Raw genomic sequence first — 27115 nt, forward strand, 5'->3', positions numbered from 1 at the left:
CAAAAGATAAAAGGTTATTATGAACAGCTAGTAGTATAATTATCTAAAAGTTTTGCCTCCAAGCTACACAGTACAAGTTGAAGTTGAAGGCACAACTTCTGAAAAGAATGTCCGAAACTAGCAACACCTGGGCATTTACTTGACCGCAAGGCCCTCAACTTCTATTCTTTTTTCTATCATAATATGGAAAGAAACCTTTACACGCGCATCATATTTCTCTCATGTCCCGCTAGACACGCTGGCTGACCACCAGAGCCTCTCCATAGAGACTAATATCATATCCATGCGCTTCCAAATACGCCTTGAACCGGGCGTCTTCGGTCTCAAGCTCTCGAGACATATCGGGTATCAGGGCCCATGCAATGAGACCACCAACCATGCAAAAAGCTGCTCCAATAAGAAATACAGCTTGTTGGCCCTTTTCGGTGGATGAGAAGGAGCTTTGGATAGGAGTGAAGACTTCAGTGCCGATAGAAGCACCCGCTTTGCCCACAGCAGCAGCAAACCCCAGAAAGTGGCCACGCAGGGGAGTAGGGAAAGATTCCGCGGCACAGAGAAATGTAGACACGCCGGGTCCCATCTCACCTAAGGCCTGGAAGATGCCGTACATGACAACAAAGAGAGGGAATACACTCTGGATGGGCCCTAAGGCACCACCGAGGATGAATGCCCAGATGCCCCAGAGGATAAATCCCAAGGTCATATTTTGCTTACGGCCGATTTTATCCATCAGATACCCACCCAGGAGGCAACCAGGGAGATAGAAGCAGTTGATCACAGTCTGAAGAGGGTTAAATGGATTAGTCCGAAGGATTTGAAACAAATTGAGTGGTACATACACCATATCCGATATTTTGAACAGTTGTGTTGTTGGGGTTGAGCTGCTCGATGATAGTGGAGGAGAAAAGGCCAAATGGATAGGTCACAAAATCATAGCAGAACCAGGCCAATGCTAATTGTCGTTCAGTGAGTAATAATTCACGCCAAATATATATATACATATATGTATATAGAAGCCTGGAGAAACATACAAGTACCAAGCATGGGCTTCCAGTACCGGCGAATAACCAGCCAGTAAGGGTAGTTGGATTTTATGGCATGATTTTGGTATTGGGTAGAATTGACCATGCGGACACGGAAAAAGCAAATAGAGAGGGGTAGCTACATATGGAATATTAGCAATCACTTCCAATGCCAAAGTCTTACCAGCCTGAGCCCAAGCCTGGGGGTCTCTACTTACCACAATTCCGAGGCCAAAGCAAACTCTCCACACGCCTTCCGAGTTCTGCTGGTGGTAACAAGCGAGAATAATCATGGCAACCAGTCCAGCGGCAACAAATCCCTGTCAACACATTAGTCGTGAAACTTCTAGGAATTTTGATGTTCTTGTTTTGCTAACCAGATCCACAGCAAAGTCTGTAGTAACAGCAACCAGAAATCCCCGGCGTTGACGTAGTTGAATCGTCTCATCGGCAGCCTCGGTGGCACTGGTCGCACAGACAGGGTATTCACCTCCTGCGCCAAAGCCGGCAATACCTCGTGCAACAACCATCATCCAGAACATCCTATATTGAAAACCAGTCAGCTCATCGGATTGTGCGCATGGTTGATCGGGGCATCGCTTACCCTAGCTGCGAATTTCCATGGGCGGCCGTAGCTAGCACGATACCGAGGATCAAAAAGGCTGTAGTCGTAATGATACCAGTGCGACGCCCAATACGATCGATCAAAACACCAAAAAAGAGCATGCCAAAGATCTCTCCAATCAGATAGGAATTCGACAGTCGGGCCTTCATAGTGGAAGACATTCCATCCTTGTACCTGTGCAGAATAGATGTGAGTTCAATTACCAATTCTAGGATTATTGCCTGTCGGTGGATTTTACTACTCACAGCACGGAGAAGAGTGGTTCCATATATCCAACTAAAAACAATCATGGGTGTCAGTACTAGTATTATCAAGCAATCAGGACCTTCAAGTTTCACAATGAGCGAGCGGGACGTACTTATTTGCGCATTGTATCCATCACTGAAAAGCGCAATGCCTGAAATTACGACATTCAGCACGCCGGAGCTTTTGCGCGCGGGCAGAGGCTGGTCGAGATCCCACTGATCAGTGCGATCCTGATGCTTGTCTTCCATCTTCATGACGGAATCGCTGGGAGATGCCTCCATAATGGGAAATGCAGATGCAGTCAATTGGCATGGAGAGGGAGATGATGTAGATAGAGTACATGCGAAACCAGGTCCAGGCTAACGAAAGGAAAGTCTCACTTGATCCTAAACAGTCCAAGAAGCGTCTGATTTGTATTCCATGCATGCTGGTTAGACATAAGTGCATGGGCCATGCAATGATTCTCGTGTTCCAATCGTGAAGGCCCAATGATAGCGAACGTTGCCTGCACGCGAGAGCGATTGCGATGGGTCGATGGCCGGTGCGAAGGGCGAGATGTCACTGTCCCCACAGAGTGTGGTGCAGGGATAAACTCGTGGATGTTACTGCTAATCCCCACATGCTTTTTGCAACACACGCGGGTCCGTCCGCGAGCGATGGGCCTGATTTGAACAAACTTGAGCAACCTTCAGGCAACTTCAGCATCGCATGCAAAGGCATGGCCTAGAACTGGCCGCTGATTGGTTACGATGTGTGCCTGAGCGCCAATCAGTACCTTAGGGCACAGCGGGTCTGGCGGAGTCTCCCGAGAGGTACAACCCTGAGGCAAGCAGATCTCGGCCTATCATCCCCCTCTGTGTCTGCCAAGTGCCTTTGCAAATGGCTGCAGCACGATAACCAGAGGCTTCTTTCCCAATGGGTTTCCAAGGGTTTTAAGATTCTCCTTGGTCTCCACTTGGCTCCAGACATCGGGGTGAAGTGCGATACAATCGTGCACGGCGGCTTTTTGCGTCCGACTCCGATCTATAACTATCAAGTCACTGTAATATATAATGGAGGTGTCTACCAATTGGCAACTAAAAGCCACAGAACGCGTTATTTCTTATTTCTTCCACAAAAATTATTAATTCTATAATATGGAGAATTCATTTTATCCTCTGTCTGCGGATCAGCTGCAAAGCTTCCAGGAAGGCGGCTATCTGCTCATCCGTGGCTTTTTCTCCTCGGACGAGTCAAAGGTACTTCAGCAGTGGGCGCAGGAAGTTCAAGATTTACCTCGCACCGCCGATGTCCCATGGATGCCTTATGAGGAGGTTAATGGGAAAGGAGAGCGTGTCCTGTGCCGCACGGAGAACTTCGCCAACTCCCATGCGGGCTTCGACAGTTTTCTGCGTGGTGAACGCGCGACCAGCGTACTGGATCAGCTTGCTGGAGAGAAAATGCTTCTCTTTAAAGAGAAGATTAACTACAAGCTCTCCGGAAGTGGTAAGTCCCCACGGCATGGCCAGCAAATATTTTCGTCATTCGTCACTCACGCATTCCTTAGGCGGTTTCGATCCCCATATTGATGCCAATGCATACACCCACGTCAAAAATATCAAACACCTCACCATTCTCGCCGCTGTCGACGAAATGATCTCCGCAAATGGTGGCCTTGAAGTTGTCGGTGGGAGCCACCGTATGGAGGTTCCTCTGGGCGCCGATCGTTGCATTGAGCCCGCCTGGGTGGAAAGTCACCCTTGGACCTCATGCGACCTACACCCCGGTGAGTTCTTTGCCTGAAATCTGCTTTGTTGATTTTTATATGTTCTAATCAAACGAAACTTAGGCGATATTCTTGTGTTCGGCTCCTATCTGGCCCACCGCAGTGGTGCCAATACCAGCTCGAAAGACCGACGCGCTATCTATGCCACCTACAACTGCGCGACAGAAGGAAATTTGCATGATCAGTACTATGCTGATCGCCAAAAGCTTTGGCCCGCCACTCACATGCGTAAGGAGGGTGTTGACTACGAACAGGGCCGAGTGCGCTACGCATTTGGCTCCCCGATGTTGACAGTTGACTCTAAGCTCGACGCTGCGGCATAGAATCCATTCCAGGTCAGCGCAAGCAAAAAAATGTATATTATCTAAGATGAAGGAGAGGGCATGAAAAAAAGAAAGAAACTAGCTTAGAATAGCGGAGGTTAATTACTCCCTATCTTATAGGTGTGTCAGGCTTCTGGTACGACACACACCAACGGAAATGTATGAAACATAGAACTTAATTGTAAGTCACATACGGTAGAATGGATGCCTTGTAAAGCCGTGTATCCACAACTTCATGCTGCGAGAAGGAAAAAATAAGAAGAAGAAACCAAGGAAAACCAGGCGATCTCAGATGTCAAGAACCGGTCTCGTGGAAACTTCGTGGGTGGCGTCGGACCCGGAGACTCGCCCTTCGCACCGCACAAGCCGCGTTATTCCTTATAAAAGGTACCCTGCCCTCCACATCTGGTCTTGCTTTCTTCTTCGTTTATTCCCTACATTCTTTCTTTCTCTCGTCACACCCAGGGACATATCTCCAGCGGACTAAAATAGACGTCATGATAAGCTCGCAAAATCCATCTCAAACAGCAGAATCGCTGGTTGCCGCCCTTGAGAAGTATGGCCAAGGCGACTATATTGGCGAATCAATCAGCCAGCTTGAACATTGTCTTCAAGCAGCGCACCAGGCTAAGTTATCCGGTTAGCTTTCGCTCACTATGTTCTTAAATACGCATTAGCTAAATTTTCATAATACAGGTGCTTGTGACGAGCTGGTTATTGCAGCGCTGTTCCATGATATTGGCCAGATCATTCCCTTAGAATCCACCAAAGAAGCCCGGATGAATCTTCGCGAGAGCGACGAAAACGTCGGCCGTGTCGGTCATGAGGCTATCGGTGCCGCTTATCTACGAAATTTGGGCTTCAGCGAGACTGTCTGTCGCTTGGTTAACAGCCACGTTGCAGCTAAACGGTAAGTAGATGCCACGTCCCAAGTCATATGATCACTGAACTCATTCACGATGAACAGATATCTTACTGCTGTAAATCGTAAATATTACGATTCCTTATCCTCGGCTTCACAGAAGTCCCTGGCATTCCAAGGAGGGCCTTTCCAGGGTGCAGAACTACAGCATTTTGAGCAGGACCCTTTGCGGGATGAGATGGTCTCACTTCGGCTTTGGGATGATGGAGCTAAGTTAGTTGATGTTGAGTCGACCACACCGCGTGCCCGGTCATATATGGAAATTATCACGGCTCATTTGGCCCAGACTGCAGCATAGACAGCTTAAGTCATGAGGAAAATTCATTCAAGGGCTTCCGATATGGGTTAATATTTGATCTATTGTACTAAATCAACGGAGAAAAACTGTTTTGTTACTACTTTCAGATTATTCAACTTCAATTCTTAGGCCGTGTTGTCATAGGCGTGGCGATAGCTTTCTAGGTTCTCATGGCGGAGCTTGTCGCTACTGTAGCAATTGAAACTATTATAATACTTAGGATCCAGTTGAAATTTGCAACTTTCTCTTAGGATGATATTGAGCCCCAGCAATTTCATGAATGCGATAGTAGCTTTGAATACCCCCTCACGGCCCAGTTTCAGCTGCAAAGGAAAGGCGTTAATCCAGGACGCCGGATCTTTGGGGCCTAAGGAGACACACCATTCATGGTCATTATTCTCTGTTGGTGGAGCATTGTGCATCGAGAGGTTAATCCTGGCGCTTGAATCGTCTCCATCGAGATGGCCAGCCACAAGAAACTGGTATGTGTGAATGGTCGATTGACATTCGCTTCTGATTGGACCAACAGTCGGCAATTTGGAAATTGGCCGGTTCCCCGAGGGTCCATCCGGATATCGCGTCGTCGCCCCCACATTCACTTTGCATCGTCCATCTCTGCATTTGCCCTTGCTGCTATGTCTCTTTTTGTTGTACTTGGACTATACTGATCGACAAGAGCGGGTGGGTCTGTTCTAATTTCCGTCGCTACAATGCACAGATCGGAATCTCGACGTCGTGACCCATCGAGTGGGACAAGATCACAAAAAAGATCAATCGCGTTAGTACTCCAATGCAGTCATATACTATAAACAGTAGTATTAAATTGGTCCTCATCCTTTATCCAGTTGCCATCGGTGCCATTCACAAAAGGTCAAGTGTTCCGGCGAAAAGCCATGCTCGCGATGCCGGAGAGCTGGCTATGCAGCTCATTGTCGTTATGCAAACCGCGATCGTAAGATCCGGGTTGACGAAAGGTGCCGCACAATATTCCCCAATAACACGCTTCATACTGAGAATTTCAAATTTTAACTTGAAGACCATAGCTACCTGGAACAGCTTATTCAAGATAGCCAAGAGCTTCAGGATCGACGAACACGCCGGACTCATGGACTGGCTGCTCCCCCAAGTTCACTAGATCAAACAACGAACTCAAATGATCCTTCGCGAGAACCCGAGAATGTCAGCTCCATTATCCACGATCCCGCAGTTGGAGAGACTCCATGGTTCCAGAGTCTCGGTAGCTCGGCTCTACCATTATACATCAGTGAAGCAGCTTGTACCGCCTTCGCCACTCGTCTTTGCCAGTGTTTGAGCACGACAGATTCGCCGGTCTTTCACTTGCCTAGATGGCGATATACTGATGAAAATACTCTGGAATCACTATGCAATGTTGAAGTCGAGTGGCCGAGTCTAGTCTATGCCAAGTTATTGGTTAAAACTGCCCTTGGTCATGTAAACCCTGCTTTTCACACGGTTCTCAGGAAAGAAACATTGGATGTTCTTCACAACATCTACCAGAGAGGAGAATTTGATAATCCTGGTCTTCAGTGCAAATATTTTGCTTTCTTTGCCCTCGGCCAGGCCTTCTCGTCAGTTTACGACGCGATGAACTCGAACACATCCGCCATGCCGGGATCTGCATTCTTCGCTCGGGCAATGAAGCTATTGCAGATCATCCCGGAAAGACCTACCATGAATCACATTGAAAGCATTCTCCTTCTTGTAGGCAGACAATTTCCATCTTCCTGTTTTTGTTTTATCGACATTTGTCTAACCATCTCAAAGGCTTACTTTTGTCAATTTCTCAACCGTTTCCACTCGGCGTATATTCTGATTGGTAATGCTCTACGGCTCAGTCTCAGTCTCGGGTTAAATTATAATGTTCCGCAAAGTCAAAAATTGCACCAAGTGGAAAGGGAGCATCGTGTTCGCATATGGTGGACGATCTATATGCTCGACCGCTTCTGGGGGTCAAAAGCAGGATTCCCTGTCCAGATCCATGATGACGATGTCCACGTTGACCCACCTTCTAGCTTGATATCTGATGCTTATCCTGAATATTTCTCAGCTGGAGGTAGTGAATATCAAACGGCGACCATAGATCTTGCCAGAATTATAGGGAACACGACCAGAGAAATATACAGCCGCAAGAAGTCAACCGAAAGCTTTCTCCAGCGTGAGCAAAAATTGCTCATCCAGCTGAAGCAATGGGTACAGACGCTCCCAGAAAATCTCAGGCTCAAGGCAGATAGGCCAAATTCGAAATATACAGTGTTTTTGCACCTCCAATTCAGTTACGTGAGTTTCTTGACTTCTAACCGTTGGCCGCGTTTTTCTATCAATAAATTAACTTATTGCAGTGTGTGATATTGGCAATCCGACCTGTCTTGCTTAATCTACTCGTTTGTCATATCAAAAATAATTTCTCTCCACCAAATGAAGAGATTACTCCAATCATTGGAGTTTTGAGCGAAGCTTGCATTCACGCTGCGCGGTATTGTTTGAAATTATGCGTCGAGGAATGGACAAGTGGATCAGCTTCATTTTTTGGTTACGCTTTTCCGGCCTATTTGTTCTCTTCGGCGTTGATACTCACCATCTCAAGTCTTCTGCCCTTGGGAGACCCCAACGATATTGCATCGGTCGATATCGCAACTGAGATTTTAAGAGTTCTGAGCGGCTCCCACAGCCTAGCGGCTAAAGATCTCTACGAGCACCTTCAGCGAGTTCGTCTTTGCTTGAATCGCCGCCTCTCTACTCCTCCACTTCCCCCAACAGATGATGTGAACATTCCTCCCATTCCCGATTCCTCAGTACGGCTGCCTCTTGAACACCATAGCCCCTTGCCCTTATCCGGGGCCTCGATGGACTACAGCCAGCTCCCTATTGAAGAAGCTGGTGATACTCTGAGTCCTTATCTAACGACTGAAATGACCCTGCGAAATCCCTTAATGCAGGACTTCCTTGCTCAATCCAGTCTCGATGTGGGCTCTTTGGACGCACCGGAAATACCGAATGACTTTGACGCAGCTTTCGTTTGGGCAGGTAACATGTGTACAGAATAGATCACGTGTTTTTTATACATATAAGGCTTCAATTTTTTCTCGCACATATTCATCCTTTTTGGGGGTCTTTGGACTAATTAGTCGGTATTTTTGAGAATCGCCGATCGAAAAGTGGGGGAAACCGCTAGTACCTCGAACGGCCTTTTTCACGCTGGCCGTAGTCCAACATATTCAGATCCACTCAATGATCTTAGATGGTTTGCTGATAAATATTGAACTTAGAACACCCCGTCCTCTTCTCTGCAGTATTTACTGGCGCATCAATGAAGTTTCAATATGAGTATTCGTTTTTCAAAGTCTCCAAGACCGCAGATGTCTCGGAGGCTGCTCAAAAATATCGAGATCTTCGACTACGAGCTTTGAAAACCTCGCCCAATTCATTTTCATCCACATATGAGATCGAGGCTGCCTTCTCTGAATCCGACTGGATTGATCGTTTGACAGTAGCCGATCGCGAAGTCTTCATATGCGCCGCAACTCCAGTGGTCAGAGATACGACAATTCCCCCGCCCGTTGAATGGATTGGTCAAGTCACACTACGTGGGCCAATTTCCATGGCCGATTTCACCCTACCCACTGAATCTGGGCAAACGGAGTTGAAATCAGATGCAGAAGAAGAAAGATGGCAAATGCTGAGTCTATTTACGCTTCCAGAGCATCGTGGGAATGGTCTTGGCGGAAAATTATGCCAGGTGGCGGTCGACTACTTGCGGACGTGGCAATCGTCGCCTGTTCAAGTACACATCCGTCTCATGGTCAAGCCTGAGAATCACGTCACCGTCAACCTTTACAGCCGCCTTGGCTTTACGACAGTTGGAAAATGTACACTTGCTGAGGCACTGAAGGCGAATGGAGATGGACATCTTTTACCTACTGGTAAGGAGTTGGCTTCTGCGAAATATTCCCAGCGATCGGGGCTTATCATGTCTTTCTTTGTGCACCGTAATTAGAGAACACAATTCAGATTTGCCACAATTATCTTAATTCATATATACTGCTATGATTTCTAGTTTTCTTTTCATAATATAAAAGTGTGGATTGCTCAATAGTCCCTCATCCAGATCACGAAAACTCCAGAATTTCTTGTCATATGTCTATATCAGCCCCGCATCTGCAATCTCAGCAAGGCTGTCGTAGTCTAGCTACAATAATTTATATACAGTTCATATCCCCCCCTTCTCTAGTAACCCTTGGCCTCGCCGGGCGGGAAAAAGCCGGTAAAGTAGTCAACCTTTCCAAGAGGAATGCCCTCCTTGCGCAGAATTCCGTAAGCGGTCGTGAGGTGGAAGTAAATGTTCGGCAAAGCAATGCGATGGGCATAAACAGCGTTGGTAACATCAATTGAGACAGTAGGCGCAATCTTAGTGGGTCCGTCCTTGTCGTAATTTTCGTTGATGTAGTTCTTGTCGGCTTCGTTAAGCGACTTCCGCACTGTTTCGATGCGCTCGTGGAATTCCGCGAACGTCAACGGGCTACCCTCGTAAGTCGTCGGCTCCCGACCAGATACCTTCGCTGTCAAATTCTCCGTGAACTGAACAGCAAGGCGAATCTGATCAGTCAGAGGATACATGTCTGCATGCAAACGAGCCTCAGGGAGAGCGTTGGCATTGGGGGCTTTCTCAGCTTGGTGGAGTATATGTGAAAGTGTGTCGAGGACGCTTTGAAGCACCACAATAGTGCCGTCGTAGAAAGTGTGACCCATTTTGAAATTCGGCTGATTGTGTGGTATTTAAACAGAAAATTTTAGTTAAGAGAGGAGTGAAAAGAAGAACATGGTCTGAAACCCATTGATAAATGTTGTGAGTCTTACAGTTGGGGGCGATGCGCTAGGACTAATGGGGAAATTGTTTCGCGAGACAATCTTAAGTAATAGCTTGACATGTCACAGTTTCTCAGAGATTCTATGTCTCTATATATATGGTTGCGTATAATTAGACTCTATAATCAGTGCTACAAGTTCCACGCTTTTAGTTATTTCAGTATCGCAGCGCCGTGAAATATGGTGAAATCGAATCAAATATCAAATTGTAGCCCTTCGATTTTCACATCTAAACACCCCGAAAGAAACTAAACTCGATACTACTATAACCGCTTGACTAAAGTGCTGTCATAAGCTAAGGAAGCTCGTATTTCCTGCAAACACACTGTCAAATAAACAAGAAATTCGAAAACTAAGAATCTTAATGGAACTTCAATAAAAGTTATGCCTTGGCTCGGGTGAGGCGGCTCTAGCTTAGTCTATGATCAACAATTAGCATCTACAAGGCTGTTTTCTATTTTTCCCGTGTCTCTACAATAATGGTGATCATCGTCGTGGTGATATTGGAGAAATATTTAAATATATTCCTGGCCGCCTTAGGTAGGTATGGGTGTGGTTGGAGCCGCAACTCAAACTTGAAGGCCCGAGGTACTAATACTAAACATGCCCAGGTGCTTTCTGCTCTTTATGATTCAGAAATTATGCATAGCGTCACAGTCTTCTGTCTTGAGCGAGTTACCTAGTAGGTATAATGGTGCAAATAGCGTTCGAATCTCGAGAGAGCGATCCTGAGACAGTCTTCAGGTGAAACATTGTTCACTCCCCGCCACTCTGCGAATATACGCTCATCGAGTCGGAGCTCATCGGGTTTCTTTGCGAACTGCAGGGGCTATTTTCTGCGAGTCATTTCTATTTTAATTGATTCAAATTATTGGCAGAAATAAGATCAACTTCCTGAGTGAAAATGCTATGTAAACAAGTAGAGTAAATCAACGATGTAACGCTACGGAGGAAGTGTGGGGTAAGGGATGAACAATCCGGTTAACAACCCTCACGGAGATAATTTCTCCACTGGAAATTTACTGCATTTATGCCTGGGGCTTCGAATTAACCCAAATTTTTAGAAAAGGCATTATTCCCTTCATGGATCAGGCAATGTCATATAAATTGGCCGTCTTCCGTGGCGGCCACCGATATAGGTATACAGTAATTGACGATACTCGGGGGGAACCTCACATCAGAATTAGCACCATGCGACTGAGAGACATTCTAATTGCTGCCCTTTTGAGTTTCGGGGTTGACGCTCAAGATGACACACTTGGTCTCAGTAGTGGATATACGTCCTTGTCAACGGCAAACTTTGACATCAAACTTGTAAAGGACTCTCAGATTCTCGCTTCTCTCAAGCCAACTGGAGATGATTTTGACTTCTTGCCATTTGACTTCATTTCATACCGAGCGGGGAATGGTCAATATCATAATGGCGATATAACATATCGTTATCGCGCATCAGGAACTACTCGTTGGCTTGCGGGCGATTCGTCAAGCACAAGGGAAAATGTGAGAGAAATAGATTCTACAGCACTTGCTGCCGCAGACCTTGCGTCTACATTGCCGAATGGCTCACCTCTTCAAGTTGTTCGAAAATGGTTGGATGTCGATGGCGACCTAGGCCTATCATTCACCTTGACAAACAAAGGAAATTCAAGTCTTGAAATTGGAAGTCTCGGGTTTCCAACGGAGTTCAATAGCATTTTCTCCAATCGCACGGCGGATGATATGTCCGCCAAATGCTCTTTGACTGATCCGTACATAGGCTTGGATGCCGGTTATATCCAAGTCACGCCTACAGCTGGAACTGGCGCTGCCTTGATCGTCACTCCACTCCTCAACACGAGCACCTCTTTTGAGGCATGGAGAAATTTGAATGAAGCCAGCACGGATCCTTTGTACTATGGGAGTCAGACCTTTGAAGGTTTCTACGAATGGCAGTCCCATACCAAGGCCTATGCGGAAAATGAATGGTCAAATGTGACGCCTTGGAATGAGCCAAGTTCTCGGGTTCTTAAAACCGGAGAATCCATCACGTATGGGCTTCGATTTTCTGTTGTCAAGGATGGTATTCGGGGTATTCAAAAGGCGGTCCAGTCAACCAACACGCCTTTGACGATCGGAATCCCGGGCTATGTCGTCCCCGCTGATCTCACTGCCCAGCTCTACGTATTCCACTCTGCCATTTCCAAGGTTGAATCGAGTGATGGCGCGTTCAAGATCACGAAGTCCCAAAACAACGCGTTCGCTCTCACGCCGACGGGGTCCGTCTGGGGTCGAACCAAAGTCACCATCACGTACAAAGATGGCAAAGTCCAGACTGTGCATTACTTCGTCACCGAGTCAGCCCCAGCAGTCATCAGCAAACTCGGTGAGTTTTCAACGACATCCATGTGGTATAATGACACCACGGATCCCTTCGGGCGATCTCCATCTGTTATAACATGGGATCACTCCACTGGTGCACAAGTTCTTCAAGAACCTCGAGTTTGGATATCGGGGCTAAGTGATGAGGGTGGAGTGATCTACCTAGCGACCGCAATGAAACAGTTTGGTCTCGCCGATGCGTCAGAAATAGCCAAGCTGGAGCAATTCGCCAACAAAGTGCTGTCCAAGAAAATTCAAAATTCAGACTTCACGGTTCGCAAAAGTATCTTTTTTCTATGAGCCCAAACAACTTCCTGACTACCAGTACGACCAATCAATCAACTGGGACAACTGGTGGTCTTGGAATAAGGATGCTTCGTATGCTACAGATCGGGCATATGACTATATCCATGTTATTGGGGCTTATTGGGCATTGTATCGTGCAGGGAGAGATAACAACTCCGTTCTGAAAGTTCATGACTGGCAGTGGTATCTTGGGCAGGCTTACAACACCACAATTGCCTGCTTCAAGACTGATTCAAATGGAGATGGTTTGATAGGTTACTCACGCCTAGGACTGATGGGCGAGACCGTTGTTGGAGAGCTTCTTGCCGATCTTCAGCGCGAAAATTGGTCAAAGGAAGCAGATGCCGTGGAAGCCGCGATGAAACTTCGAGCTGATGCATGGGAATCTCAGACAGAACCATTTGGGAGTGAGATGGCATGGGATTCGACAGGCCAGGAAGGGATCTACTATTGGAGCAAGTAAGTTATAGCGACCGATGATTTTTTTTTTGTGGAAGGGGCTTCCTAACATTCGACTAAAGCTATTTCAAGTTGACGAATACCGCTACAAAAACCATCGATAGTATTCTAGGATTTATGCCGACAGTGTCGCATTGGGGATGGAATGGGAATGCCCGACGTTATTGGGACTTCATGTAAAATCCCCTCTATTTTTCATTTGGCTGACCCTTTTGCTGACCACCGCACTAGCTATGGAGGGAAGCTACAACGTATCGAAAGAATGATTCACCACTATGGATCAGGGCTCAATGCACTTCCTCTTCTTTCTCAATTCCGCCAAAATCCTAAGGACACTTATCTCCTTCGAGTCGGCTATGGGGGTATTACTGGTCCGCTCAGCAACATCCGCCAGGACGGCTCCATGTATAATGGCTTTCACTCATTCCCAGATACCCTTCGCGGCGATGATTATTCTGGAGACTATGGACCCAATTTCTTGGGCGTCATGCTTGGCTCGGCTTCCTATGTCGTTGATGACCCCGATATCGGACTGGTAACATATGGAGGAAACATGGCAGTGAGCGGTAGCACTGTTACTGTGCACCCGCGAGACGCTGTGCGACGACGAGTTTATGTCGCTCAAATGGGTGTTTACGTCGTCATCAGTGCTGGCCAGATCGACAGGTACTCCTTTGATAAGTCCGATGCAACCACTCTGCGTCTCCACATTGTGTCCGGTCCTGCCAAAGTAGTTAATGCGATTATCTGGGTGGAGACCCCAGGGACAAATGACGAATATGCAGTGACGGGAGATAATAAGAAGACCCGAGAAGGATGGCAAGTAAAGCTTGGTTTTGGGGGAGTAGATGTCACTGTCTCCAAGCAATGATCGAATCGAAGCAACAAGGATCAATCATACTAAGTATGCACCCTGTTTTATTTCTTTCCTGCGCCATTCATTCGCGGGAATTCCTCCGGGCCCAGCAAGGTGAATCTTGCTTCGACTCTGTGACCTTATATCAGCACTACACATTCTCTAGCATCTGTTCGCTACCATCATGCCTGTGAGAAAATCTACAGAAGATCGATCTACGGCAGATTCACAATAGGAAACTCTAAATCTACATTATTTGGAAGCATTATACCAAGAGTAAACAATAAACGTCTTTATGACGTTTCCATGATATAGTATAGACCGGAAATCCAGGAAAATCTGGGGAAGCGCGCGGTTGAGATCCCGACCAGTCAAATCCAAGCTAAAATATTACTAGCGTCATGATCCCTGGATAGCTTATTGTACAAACTGAACATTCTGCCCTTTGTCATATTACGGAGATGAAAGACTGAACAATTTTCTTTCGAGCAACAGCCTTTCCCCCTTTCTAAGAAATTCAGACGCTGCTAGGTACGCTTTTGAAGATTGGAGGCCTAAGCACACAGGGTCCCGATTTTGGTTCACGATCGTCCATCACGAGGATCACCAAAACTGCCCACTCGCGTTCAGCTAATTATCACGATAGTATGTAAGCCCGAGAAAACTTCGATGGTTTTCTTGTCGATGCTATGGGGACCTGCGATGTGCTGTGTCCACAAAAAGAGGATTCGCATACCCCTGCATGGCAACAGATCGGCAAAGATTTGCCACCACCGCCCTGGTGACCCATAGTCTTACTAACAAATCAGCACGCCAGTCCTCCGCGTTGCTCCTGTCGCTGCTATTTGGGGTGTCCGGGGCTCCATGGTCTCCATTTCTGTTTTCGTAGTCCTCCAGGCAGTTGAGATCGTCAACGTTTTCCGATAATCGGCGATAGTACGGCCATCGCATGTGACCCACCGATTCTGAGTCACGACCCTCGGGGATCGCGGCGAGATGGCCGGAAGATGATAATATTGGGGATGATGGCAAGGAGTTCAAGGGCCTTTCTAATCTACCGGTTTACGGATACACAAATTTGAATGAAAAGGATCGGAGTCAATCATGATTGACCAGCAAAAAGATTCTCAGTGTAGATTAGATAGATATAGGGCAGTAGCTATATACAGAAATTCGGTTTTGGTCTATGGATCGTAAATTTGTCGTGAAGTCATAAGTCGTTATATCGGTCGGATGATATGCAGTTTCGGTAAACCGGAGAGAAGTAAAGGTACCGCGGTGATGAAGTCCAAGAAATTGATGGGAGAGCCAACTCAGCCAGCACAGGGAGAGACCGTGACACAGCAGAAGTTCTTATTGGAATCCATGCAGTCCTGGCTCTGAACCAACATACCACTGTCTGCGTTGGTTTTTGTTGGTGGCGTAATCTCAGCAGGGGGTTCGACGACGCGAATGACAGTGTTCTTCATCATGAGATCTTCTTGCTCGTCGATGCTGTCCGGTTCGTCCTCGTCGTCGGTTTCTTCAAACTCGAAAGAGCTAATGCGGGACTTCATATCGTTCTCAGTCCATTCGACGGAGCCACAATGCAGGCGGAAGTGTGCAACACAGCGACGCAGGTTGGGGTCAGGGGCGGTGGCTTCCCGGGCCAGTTTCTCTTTGGAAATGACCGTGAGCTTATATGGAAGTGCGTTTCGGTTGGCCATTGGGGGCCAGCGTTTGTTGTTTCTGAAAGGTTGAAGAGGAACTGCACGAGCAGGAGACGGCGACTTTGGTTGGGCGCGGGCAACGGTCATCTGGACCGATTTATAGTATTGTTGGAGGTAAACGTGGTGCAGTGTTGGATAGAATTTGGAGCAGAAGTCAATCGGCTGTGGAATTGTCCAGATGTTCGATATAGATGGATATGATATAGGTTGATCACGAACGCGGACAGGTGGAGAGTTGCGAAAAGGAGTAAAAGAAAAACCAGGGAGGTAAAAAAAATGAAGAGCACCCAGACTTATACGGGCGGATCTGCGGCGTGGGGAATGGAATGCAAGCGCCCAAGCCCACAACCCACAAGCCCACTTAGGTTCGAGTTGCCGTGTCACCAGGTCCAAGTCTTTCTTCCAAGTTCGGTTCTAGACTCAGCCAACGCAGACAACGCAGCAAAAGGGTTCCTAAGCACTGACCAAGTGGCGCCCGGCTTCGGCGGTTTCTCGACACCGCTGGACAATCGGAATTTATTCCATGAAACATGTCTGTGGTATTGTCTAATTGTATTTTTATAGTCTAAGTATCTCCTCTAAGTTTTTCCAGATCAACTTCTCTTCCTAGCAATAAATGGTGATATTTGGTATGGGTTTTAGGGTGGTGGAAGTGTGACCGGCTAGTCGGCCCTCAGGAGGCGAAGACCAAGTGGAGCCCACCGTGATCAGTTGATGCTTCGAAAAATTTTCGGTGGAGACCTTTCGCAGTAGCTTATCTGTTCTTCGACCGCCTAAAAACAGAATGTCGCACGGGGTAACTCACGATCTCCACGGATTACCGCGTCAGGAAATCCGAACCCCCTCACCCTTTGACAACTCGCAACCGGAACGTTAAATTTGACAGTTACCAACTCATCCCTTTCGACCAAATTATTATTTTTACATCTAATTTATTATTATACCCCTTCTCGACTTTCTTCAACCCTGAATCCCAACTCGAAGCTCTTGAAACTCTGCAGTGACTCAGCAACCCAAGAGGCAGGAATGCCGAGCTTCAGTTCCACTGCATGATTATTAAGAACATTCAGCATTCCCCATTCTCCGCGCTTTCCGGGGCTTTGAAGGCTTCTGGAATCGCCGTGAACGGCCCGACTGCACAATTCAAACCCGACAATTTCATCTCCATTGGCTCTATCATATTCAATGCCCCCAACTGTCGCCACACCTCGTCACACCTGCCACGATCTTTACAGTCGACACTTGACGATCCCCCACTTGGGTCGGTCTGAAAGCAGCCACCGATAGTGGAATGGCGGCGGATTCCTTCCCTCGAACAAAAGGAGACCCGCTTAAGACTTTTCCAGCCAAGCATCGTGAAACCTTGGAACGCTACCCTTTTTTAAAGTGGACCGCGTCATGTAATCGGCGACACGCCTAAATGGCGTGCTCGGATATTTCATCCAGAGTCGGATTGGAAATATCGACATTGCACGAAGTACGGAGTAAGGAGTACGGAAATGAAAGTGCTAATAGACAGCAGCAAAATCTATTTAACTCATGATGCTAATTTCAAATTGCGGTGCGAACCGAGACGACAACTTGGAAGTTTCGCTACAACGAATAAACAAAAAGGGGTCAACTACACTACGCGAGTAGGGAGGCTCACTACTAGTAGCGCTTCGCGAGACCTGGGGCATTGACCAAGGAAAATTATATCTTCACCCGGAGCAAGCATCTCCGAAAAATGACAGAAAAATGACAAGCATACATAACTGCCTTCAAGTTCAAGTTGGTACCTACCGAAAGCATTGGGGAAAAAGTCTATAACAAACCTTGCAAACAATAACAAATCGTGAGTAAACGATCAACAACATAGTCTGTCAGCCCTGAACGATTAAATTGCGGACAATGAACTCAAAAATATTCAAAGCAGACAGGAGGCACCCGAAAAGATACTTTTTTAAGTCTAGCATTATGTTTTTCGCTGTTTGCGTTACCATGCTATGATCTCCATAGATGCTCCTCTTCGTGGAGGGCTCCTATCCTCCTGTGAAGCCTCAACTTGAATGTGCCTAACGCAATAAAATTACCTGGGCATACTGCACTCGTCTTTTTCTGTTGGCTGGAATCTCGAGGATTACTAGTACCGAATGTGCTAGTACGGAGCGAGCTAGTCAATGGCCAACTGATCGTATATCACGTCCTCGGTAGTATAATTCCGGATCAATAATCATAGTCGTTGGTATCTCTATATACTCTTTATCTACATCTATTCGAGTTCCAGCTTGTCTATGCTACTCACCAAGCCGCACGGGCTCAGCCCCAATCATGGTCTGGCTCAGAGGTCGCCATGCCGCAGTACAATTGTTTTTACTTTTGTTTCGGTCGATGAACCAGCTGGGGCGCTTACTTCATACTAACTCGGGCGTTTATCGCTATGACCGTCTCAATAAACGAACGGCTTTCATCCACGTCAGGCATGGCTGGATATCATGTATATTGTTATGTCTCAGACCGGTCGGGGCACAGACATGTGGCTTGGTGCCGAGTCGATGCGTACAGGCGTGGATGGCGAATAATCCCAGAGAATAATTTCAAACTCTTGGGATAGAATCGCGGTGCATTCTCACTACCACCTATGTGTTGCAAGTCAGATCAATATTTTGTGCATTATCGCGGAAAGTCGTACTGTTAGTGACAGCTGGTCGTCAGCTGCGATGGTAAGCCTCAATATGGTCAGCCCCAGCACAATGCCCCGCAATACCCATCAGACAATCTGATAAATCCAAGCGACATGCAAAAGCTAATGTTTTGCATTCTTAAGATGCAAAAATTAACTATTTTCACAAAGTACGAGGTTAGAAGCAAATTCACAAGTTTATGGTTTAGACTCTGTGCACTAACATGCTCCCACCGGGATAACCCCATCAACCACCACAACTCTCTTCCATGTCAACTCCACTCCAAGATTACTCACATTCCAGTTCCCAACGGACACTACTGCACATCACCGGATGACTTCTCAAACCCACCAATTTCCATCCCGATCTATTGGTCATGAGCTCAAGCTGCCCCGTGCGCGACCAAAACGCACGTCGCTTCCCGGCTCCAGCTGCAGCCTGAAACATTCCTGGCGCTCACTAATGCACGAACACGACCAACGATCACCGTGATAACATCCCAGGAGGGGTAGCGAGGACCCGATTCTCTTCAGACTACCCTGGCTGCGCGGCATCGAACCTGGAAATATTGACAGTCACCAGGTTGACAAGAGCATACCCCTGGCTGGTTCCGCTCATTTGGTGAGCGTTTACCGTTCTCCAAGGCAAATCCCCCGAGTCCACTATCGGATGTAAGAACTCAATCCGTTGTCTCGGAGTCGAGGCCTTGTTACGATTCGGACTGAAAGATTCCCATAGTTACATCCAGGGATTGAAATGGAAAGTGCCACTGTGATAAACTGATCGCACATATTTGATGTCTGGTTCGATGGGTCTTGATTATGTGCAGGTCCTCAGATATGTGTGATTGGCCATTCGTATCTAGCGGGGACTTTCAAAAAGAGCATCTGGAACGTTGAAATAGATTGATGGTGCTTGGGCCGAGTGACAGAGTTTGAATTTGGCACTTGAGGCTATTCCGGAAGACCCTGGAGCTGTCGTGGATTTTGCTCTGGCCTTCCCCATCAATGCAAACCGTGCAGCGCGTGGCGTTGGCTGCGACACGCAACGCTCCGACCTAGGGCCGTTTCGTTCTTCGAACCCTGGCTAAAGTCTATACTTTGACTCAGTATATAGCCAAGTCGGCAACACGAAAGCGCTCTTCGCGCGTGATAAGGATTTGTCCACATGCCACACACTAACAGACATGCGGTTCCTTTCCTTGCCAGTCCAGAGGAGGCTTTGATCTGCTTCTTGGCTTTACCGCGAACGATGATTCGATTAATTTGGATAGCGATCACTCTTTCGACGCCCCTCGCGTCGCAAATTTTGATCCATGCCTTCGCTTCTTTGTTTTGTGTCTCGAAGAGGGGGTCTCCCGGTTAAGCTTTGTGATTAGCAGGTTCACCGTCGCCCAGTTCAGTTGCAGTATACGTTGATTGGTATATGCTTTTGTGTCGTTGCATTCAAGAGACAGGCAACGTAAACTCTGCTGGTCAAAGTTGAGTCAAGATTGTCTTAAGTCGGGATGCTGGACTTGGTGCTGTCAACCTGTCTGTCATGTCATGGATTGACGATCACATCGTGCTGACGAATGTGGTTATTCCGAGTCCCATTATGTGGACTGATGGTGCAACGGGCCGCCTCAAACACACTTTGAAGAAGGAATTCAGAGTTAGATTGAAAGTTTCGTGATTGCACTCTTCTATGCCTATGTTACCAGAGAAAGAGGAGGAATTTTCGACAGTCACATCACTACATAGCTTGCATGAAAGCTGGCGGATGGCGATATTATATGACTACGTGCATATGGATTGATGCTCTCGCGCTGTCCAGAAAAATATATAGATCTGCCTGGAATTTAGTGCTCGTCGTTGCATTAACCCGTTCATCATATCATGTTTCAGAGATATGTCCTACCTGGTCGTGAAGACGATATCCCGGGTTACATCCGAAGCCGTGGATCACAAAGCCCCTAGCTTCCAAGTGTTGATCCCGCGTCTCATTTAGAATATTCGAACACAGGGACCCTATCACAACGGGGAAACATCAGAGTTACCTCAAGTTTCTCGGGTGGCCCAAAGTTGCCTTGGCTCTGTGCAACGAGGAGCAGAGTACCGGAGTCGAGCAAGTAAACGGCAGCGATGCAGACCGACTGTTGTGAGACCCGGTGAGCCCATTACGTGAAGCAAAGATTCCCACTTTGGACTCGCGCATTCAATAATTGCATCAGATTAATTATCGTCATTGGGCGATGCTATGCATTTCCGTCTCACAACCATTGGGGACTGTTCACCATCGTATATGAAGGCTTGGTGGGCGATCTCGCGCCTATAGTATTTGGAATCGCGCGCATGGACCGTTGATCTTCTCAAGTGACCGTTTTCCAAGGTCATCTGCTCATTCTCGATCGTGGGGCTTGCAGCTTGCGAACGTGACCGTTCCAACCCCTCCATGGGAGAACCTGGCGAAGCGGGAGCATTGTTTCTCAAGCAAAAACCGTCGCAACGGTATACAGACTGTCTTAAAATATACAGCAAAAAAAAGCGAAAGGTCATTTTGATTATTATTATTGAGGGAGGTCTGAGAGATATTACCCAGGCTGCCCACGATCTTCAGGACATGATGGCCGCATGGGCATTAATGCTCGAGTATTCTCAGCACTCACTAGCTCGAAATAGTCGTTAGTCCGACTTATCCGGCTGACAAGATGCGGCCTGAGCTCCTCCCCCGGCAATTCCCAGATATCTCACTTATTCTGTCTCTTTTTTCCGGTAAAATATTGCCTGGGAGAGAAGGAGAGTGGGCGGGTGAGCAAAGTCGACGCAAAAACAAGGAATGGTTATCTTCCTTGTTTGCAGGTTCACTTCGGACTATGGTTGCTAGTAGTAGTTAGTATGTATGTTAGTATCTATCACCGCTAGTGTTGTCGACCCGATTAAATCCGGCTGCATGTCGTCAATGCGGATTGGCTATTATGTTAGGTTTTTGCAGAAACGAAGGGCCCATGCCCCGCCCTCGTCGCGATTTATGCATGACCTTGGCCGAGCTCAGAGTATATCGTCCGGACCAAGGTTCTCCCCCGCGGCATTCTGAGTAGTAGATCACAGTCGATCACGTCTTTCAACTTTCTCTTGTGCTTTTCAAGTCTAACCCTTCGTTGCTTTACGTCTGCCTAGGCAATAGCTTCTAAGACACCTCAAGTTACACAGTCTAGATTGGTCGAGCGCGATCAGAGCCCTGGGAGACCTATCACAGCTAGTAGTGTTTCTCGCTGTGTGATGGAAGCGCGAAAGGAGTCAGGAAGGCACGACCTGAGAGTTGAGTAAAACGAAGACAGGGTCCAGGTTGCTTTATAGTCCAGAACTGGCAATAATTTTTTCCCCAATGGCACACTGACTCCGAGTCGGACCCATGGTCTTTTTTAGCCTTTATTCTTATTTTTTATTATCAGTCTCCGTTTTCAAATTCCCTCGATTGATTGCTATTCCCATTGGCTTTATTTTTCCCCTGCGTCCATCGCGGAATGGTCGATTTCTAAACTCTTTTGTACTACGGTTACTCCCCCCCCCCTTCTTTCTCCTGTCCACGCAGGGTCCTAAATCTACCAACCCCATCTTCGATCGTGGTGTTACGTCGGGAAAATCGAGGGAAGTTGGCTGAAGCCAAAAAAGGAAAGTGAAAAAAAGGAGGGAAAAGAGGTAAATCAATAAGACGAAAAGGAATAGGCCCAAAAAAGACCAAGAACCGAGTTAAGAGGTGCAGAGCCCGGTTTCACGACGATCTTATTTGTCTTTTTACCCCTCCAGCCCCGACGCCGCGCGCCATACCCGCAACCCGGCACGTTTCTTAGGACAAAAAGGAACTTGCTCCCAGATCGAATCCTTCAAGGCACCCAATATCCGATCATTCCTATGCACTGGGCACGGCACATCCCGCCTTGTTGCTCGTACTCATCTTATGGGCGGATGATGAGCTAGAGGGAACTGAAATTTGTCACTTGTCATTATTTTCTCCATTATTCATTATTCATTATTCATACCTCCGGCGACCATTAATCATACTTCCCCAACCTCGTGACCAATCACGCGACGCTATCCACTTTCCCCTCCTCGCGGTATTCCATCTTACCACAGGACCGGTGCAGACCCTGTGGATACAAGATAACCTTAGTATCGTCATATCAGGAAGTTTCCATCAACAGGCCCAAGAGTATCAACAGTATCTTCAGTATCTTGATACTTTTTATCAAGAGTGAAGTATATACTCACGTGCTCTCACGTGCCTCACGTGAAATCAGGCAGAAAGTTCAGGCTTTAAGGCATCAATTCTCACCGCCTCGCCCCTCTCAAACCCAAACCCATCAACCACGACCAAAAGCTTCAGTTTGACCTCCAACCTTTCCCGCCGATCGACCTCAAGAGGCCGGAGCTCTCGCTGCATGCAAGCTTAGCCCTACCCGCTTTCTTGCGCGTTTCTCCTCCCCTCCATCGCGACATCTTCGACGCGCCTTCTCGCGGCCTGCGCTGCCGTTCGACCCCCGTGCCTTTTGACTATGTATGGCACGCCTCATTCTCTCAACACGATGAACGGAATGGGAGGAGAGGTCGTTGATGGCTCAGGAACTATCGATCCGGCAAATTTAAGCAACTCTGGTATGTTGTGTTGTCTCCCTGTGCGCTCTGTCATTCGTCCCCTTTCGCGCCTTGGTGTTCAGTCTTGCTTCTATCGCGACTTATCTTTCGCGCAAACCCCGACCCCCACGCGCGCACACAATCGCTTCTTTGCGATTTGTCCTGAGATCGCGTGCGCGCATTTTCCCCTGACTATCCTTTGCATTCTATTACCATTTTTCCTGTCGCCCGCCTTCAAACTGATACCCCCGCTAGTCTCTGGTTTGCCGGCACCATCCCCTGCTGAACCAAGTCCCCGTGGTATCAAGCGTAGTCGCACCCCTGATCATAGTGGGAACGGACATACAGAAGGAGATCAGGATGATGGTACGTGCGTCATGGGCAGAGAATGTGTCGTCACGTTGTCTTCCGAAAAGCCATCGTGTCCGCAACTTTCCGTCACTTGTCATGTTCTTTTTGTTCGGTCGCATTTGGCTTTGGATTCTTTTGGTGGACTGGACTAACTCATTTTCTTTTCATTTTGAACAGAAGACCATAGCCGTCGCAAGCGGGGCCGTCCCCCAAAGACGCCGCGAGCAAGCTCCAGTGAGCATCCCACCACAGGCACCCCGATACAAACGCCGCAGATGCAGTCCCGGCCGCTTCCCCATCAGTCTGCTGGGTCGCCACAGCTCGCTTCACCTCCGGATAAGGTAACACCGACAAAGACGCTAGTAAAGGCACTTCCGACCGTCCGAGACCACACTTCCGACCAGTTGAACGACGAAGGCGATGAATATATCCCCAAGGAGTTCGATGAAGCGGGAGAGACGAAGGTGGATGCTATGGGATATCCACAGGGAGCTCGTGAATACAAGTGTCGGACATTCCGTGTACCGAATCGAGGCGAGAAGCTTTTTATGCTGGCTACAGAGTGCGCGAGAGTCTTGAACTACCGTGATTCGTACCTACTGTTCAACAAAAATCGATCTTTGCACAAGATTATCGCATCCCAGATCGAGAAAGACGACCTGATCCAGCAGGATATCCTTCCGTATTCTTATCGATCCCGCCAAATTGCGATTGTGTCTGCTAGATCTATGTTCCGTCAGTTCGGTAGCCGAGTGGTTGCCAACGGTCGACGGGTTCGGGATGACTATTGGGAGAGCAAGGCCAGGAAACAGGGTTTCACTGAAGAAGATATGGCGGGCGAGAAGCGTCCCGGTGCTGCTAAGACTAGGGATGGAGCAGCCACCGAAACTGAACGTCACAATACGCTACCGGCACTCCCACATAACGATGTTATCTTCAGCAGTGTCGTCGAGGCCTTGCCTCCAGGTCTCTCGTTAGATGTGACTGATGCCTCTTCTGCCCTGGGACAACTTCCCATGATCCATATGGCGACAACAGAGGACCACCGTCTACGGGACTACATGTCACATCAACAGGTGCGCCAAGAATTAACAGGTCAACCCTATCAAGACCGCACGCAAACTAGTACCGGTGCAGAAATCATTCACCAAGCTCAGACTGCTGCCGACTTCAACCGTGCTCTGGGAGCTCAACGAAACCTCCGCTTGAAAGGACTCGAAGAATTCTACAGCAAACCACGGGAAGCGCCAGAAACGGATCAGCCACAGTCAAGCACCGCCCTCGATTCCGGTCTTTCTGTATCACAACCTCTTCAAACTGCTCAGGTCCCTCCCGCAGGAATGGCAAACCCCGTTCAGGCGCAGCCTGTGATGCCCCATCATCAACAGCCCATAATGGCTCAGCAAGCTTACGCCCAACACCAACACCAACAAGCCATTGCGCAGTCTCCCGTTCGAGGTATCCCAGCGGGCATGCGACCCGATCTCATGCATCAACGATCCAACCCATCTATGCCTGCTGGCGTGGCACAACCCCCTTACGGATATCCTTCGCAGCAGCAACAACAGCAGATGTGGGGTCAACCTCCTCCACAACCACAACCTTCACCCATACCTTCAGGCGCCCAGGGTGTAGGCATGCCTCAATATGCCCAGCAAATGGCAGCTGCTCCCCAGCAGGCACCATCGCCAATCCACCATGCCCAACAGCCTCATCAATCTCCCCGCAATCAACACCGTCCATCTGTGCCGCAAATGCAGCAACAATTTCAGATGCAACACCCGCAAGCGCAACAACAAGCCATGGGACAAATGTACCCCGGCGGTGCTCCTGCCGGCTACCCCGCGATGCCGCGAGGGATGTATCCCTCGAGTCAAGCCAGCCCTGGCGGTCAAGCCTACATGGGACAACCTCAGCAACACCCCGGTATGGCGGTCAACATGGGAGCTGCTGGTATGCCTGGGTGGCCGCCTGGTGCTGGGCCTGGTGGGGCTATGCAACCCGGTCAACCCCAGCCAGGTCAATCAGGCAGCCCGCTTGGAGGGTGGTCAGGATACTAGATTCCAGCTCGGCGTTATCTAGAATGGGCATTTTTCAAGGGATTTGATATTTCGCTTCAGCATCACAGAGACACCCCTTTTGTTTGGTTTCTGACCCTTGCTCTCTCCCGTTCCTTTCCCTTTGTTTTTTTTGGCCACGTTTCGATGTTGTGTATGTTCTTCTCTTTCTGACGCCCCTTGCATCTCGTATCTGCTTGTGTGCAAATCCCTCGACGAAGAGGGGGGAGTTCTTCGATAATGTTAATCCGGGCCAACCTCCCTATACCCTCTTGTTGTACCCGGTTGGGCTCGATTCTCGATCGAGATACCCATTTTGCTCTTATTATTCTTATGTGTCCATTTCTCTCCATTTTCTTCCTGTGGTATCTGGCGTTTCCTCATTGACTGAATTTGACTTGATCCGGCGTTGATGATATTGCCGATTGATTTTACAGGATTACTATGAGTATGTACTTTTTTATGTTGAAATTCTTTCTGTGATTCTTTATCCTTCCTTGGTTCTTCTCCATACATGGTCATTGATAGATGGAGATATTGGTTTCCTTGCCATGATGGAATTGAGGTTCCATCCAATGGTTTGTTTCCTTTTAGGGCAAAGCCAAGCTTTGGTTTGTCGCCATTCTTCACGCAGAGGATCTGCGTCTCCTCTCATCGGATATTCTCTCTTCTCTTCTCTATCCTTTTGAACGTTGCGGTCGACCAGTTGTGCGTTCAAGTTTTCTTTTTGTATGGTCTTGCTCTGTTCGCTTGTGTATTACCTGTCTTCCGAGATTGACTTCCCCCTGGGTGTTTCTATCTGTCTTACTCAGAGTCTCGTGAATGTCACTTTTTTTACTACTCTCCTATGGAACTTGAATCCCCTTCAGCTGTCTATATTCCAGATGTTTTTTTTAAGTTTATGGTTTCTTTGTCTTTTTTCTCTTTGCGGTCCAATTCCTTTCTCCTGCCGCTCTGATAGCCACAAATTGATAGTGACACCTCGCTGTGCTTTTGTTTGTCTTGGAATAGATCCATGATTTGTCAAAGTTTGTTTTGACTAACTCTGCGATCCATGGGTGTGATTAACATTAATGAACACTGACTAACAACCAAAGTATCATATGTATTTATATATATACATACATTACATACCTAGGTGAAAAATGATATAACTACGCGTAAAAAAAAAAAAGCAAAAAGAGACGTCCCCGGGAAGGCTCGAACTTCCAACCTCTCGATTAACAGTCGAACGCGCTAGCCAATTGCGCCACGGAGACGTGCTTGTTGAAGAGTGGCGGACATTCTTGTTTCATATCCTAGTATGTTCAAGCTCCCACCTAGGTAACCCGAGAATCTTCCGTGGGGATGGAAGGTTAAAGGTAAAGTTCAATGTTCCCCGCACATATCAATAGTCATACTACTTTTCATCTTCGAAATATCCCCAACTTCACCTTCATAACCCCCCGAGACTCAACAAACCTGCTTACATTCATTTCCCCCTCATCTCACATTCTCTGCTGGCTACGATAGGCTGTACCAGCTTCGCAATGGTCCCCACATAGATGTAACGAACGCAACTTGCACCACCGCACCGCACCGGAGAGGTCCGAGCGGGGCGTCAGGGGCAATTTTTCATTCGAACCTCACGACGCGGACTAGCTTCTCCGATCATCACC

The 27115-nt window shown here is 47.8% G+C and overlaps 9 protein-coding genes across 9 annotated transcripts; 6 read left to right on the forward strand and 3 right to left on the reverse strand.

Annotated features, from left to right (window-relative positions):
• Positions 1-229: 229 nt before the first annotated feature.
• On the reverse strand, positions 230-2174 carry N7533_010683 (uncharacterized protein; the record flags this gene model as incomplete). The annotated part of the gene is made up of 8 exons (XM_057107333.1): positions 230-781; positions 840-952; positions 1032-1161; positions 1241-1342; positions 1400-1565; positions 1627-1821; positions 1893-1923; positions 2006-2174. The coding sequence occupies 8 exons, from the start codon at positions 2172-2174 to the stop codon at positions 230-232; spliced, it is 1458 nt and encodes a 485-aa protein (XP_056954711.1).
• Positions 2175-3029: 855 nt separating this feature from the next.
• On the forward strand, positions 3030-3981 carry N7533_010684 (phytanoyl-CoA dioxygenase family protein; the record flags this gene model as incomplete). Its single annotated transcript, XM_057107334.1, has 3 exons — positions 3030-3378; positions 3440-3658; positions 3722-3981. The coding sequence occupies 3 exons, from the start codon at positions 3030-3032 to the stop codon at positions 3979-3981; spliced, it is 828 nt and encodes a 275-aa protein (XP_056954712.1).
• Positions 3982-4478: 497 nt separating this feature from the next.
• Positions 4479-5201, forward strand: N7533_010685 (HD domain-containing protein; the record flags this gene model as incomplete). The annotated part of the gene is made up of 3 exons (XM_057107335.1): positions 4479-4620; positions 4678-4891; positions 4949-5201. 3 exons carry the CDS (start codon positions 4479-4481, stop codon positions 5199-5201), a joined length of 609 nt encoding a protein of 202 aa, XP_056954713.1.
• Positions 5202-6103: 902 nt separating this feature from the next.
• On the forward strand, positions 6104-8266 carry N7533_010686 (fungal specific transcription factor domain-containing protein; the record flags this gene model as incomplete). The annotated part of the gene is made up of 3 exons (XM_057107336.1): positions 6104-6153; positions 6245-7499; positions 7646-8266. 3 exons carry the CDS (start codon positions 6104-6106, stop codon positions 8264-8266), a joined length of 1926 nt encoding a protein of 641 aa, XP_056954714.1.
• A 263-nt stretch (positions 8267-8529) lies between these two features.
• On the forward strand, positions 8530-9216 carry N7533_010687 (GNAT family N-acetyltransferase; the record flags this gene model as incomplete). The annotated part of the gene is made up of 1 exon (XM_057107337.1): positions 8530-9216. One exon carries the CDS (start codon positions 8530-8532, stop codon positions 9214-9216), a length of 687 nt encoding a protein of 228 aa, XP_056954715.1.
• Positions 9217-9446: 230 nt separating this feature from the next.
• N7533_010688 (DUF1993 domain-containing protein) lies at positions 9447-9968 on the reverse strand (the record flags this gene model as incomplete). The annotated part of the gene is made up of 1 exon (XM_057107338.1): positions 9447-9968. The coding sequence occupies one exon, from the start codon at positions 9966-9968 to the stop codon at positions 9447-9449; it is 522 nt and encodes a 173-aa protein (XP_056954716.1).
• Positions 9969-11276: 1308 nt separating this feature from the next.
• Positions 11277-14079, forward strand: N7533_010689 (uncharacterized protein; the record flags this gene model as incomplete). The annotated part of the gene is made up of 4 exons (XM_057107339.1): positions 11277-12716; positions 12769-13208; positions 13271-13384; positions 13440-14079. The coding sequence occupies 4 exons, from the start codon at positions 11277-11279 to the stop codon at positions 14077-14079; spliced, it is 2634 nt and encodes an 877-aa protein (XP_056954717.1).
• A 1298-nt stretch (positions 14080-15377) lies between these two features.
• Positions 15378-15860, reverse strand: N7533_010690 (uncharacterized protein; the record flags this gene model as incomplete). Its single annotated transcript, XM_057107340.1, has 1 exon — positions 15378-15860. The coding sequence occupies one exon, from the start codon at positions 15858-15860 to the stop codon at positions 15378-15380; it is 483 nt and encodes a 160-aa protein (XP_056954718.1).
• A 7110-nt stretch (positions 15861-22970) lies between these two features.
• Positions 22971-25460, forward strand: N7533_010691 (putative nuclear localization protein; the record flags this gene model as incomplete). Its single annotated transcript, XM_057107341.1, has 3 exons — positions 22971-23070; positions 23305-23415; positions 23578-25460. The coding sequence occupies 3 exons, from the start codon at positions 22971-22973 to the stop codon at positions 25458-25460; spliced, it is 2094 nt and encodes a 697-aa protein (XP_056954719.1).
• Between the last annotated feature and the right edge of the window lie 1655 nt (positions 25461-27115).

This window comes from Penicillium manginii, assembly GCF_028828005.1.
Source record: "Penicillium manginii strain IBT 31320 chromosome Unknown utg000008l:1.0-3226943.0:1.0-3228205.0, whole genome shotgun sequence".
NCBI classification, from domain to species: Eukaryota; Fungi; Ascomycota; class Eurotiomycetes; order Eurotiales; family Aspergillaceae; genus Penicillium; species Penicillium manginii.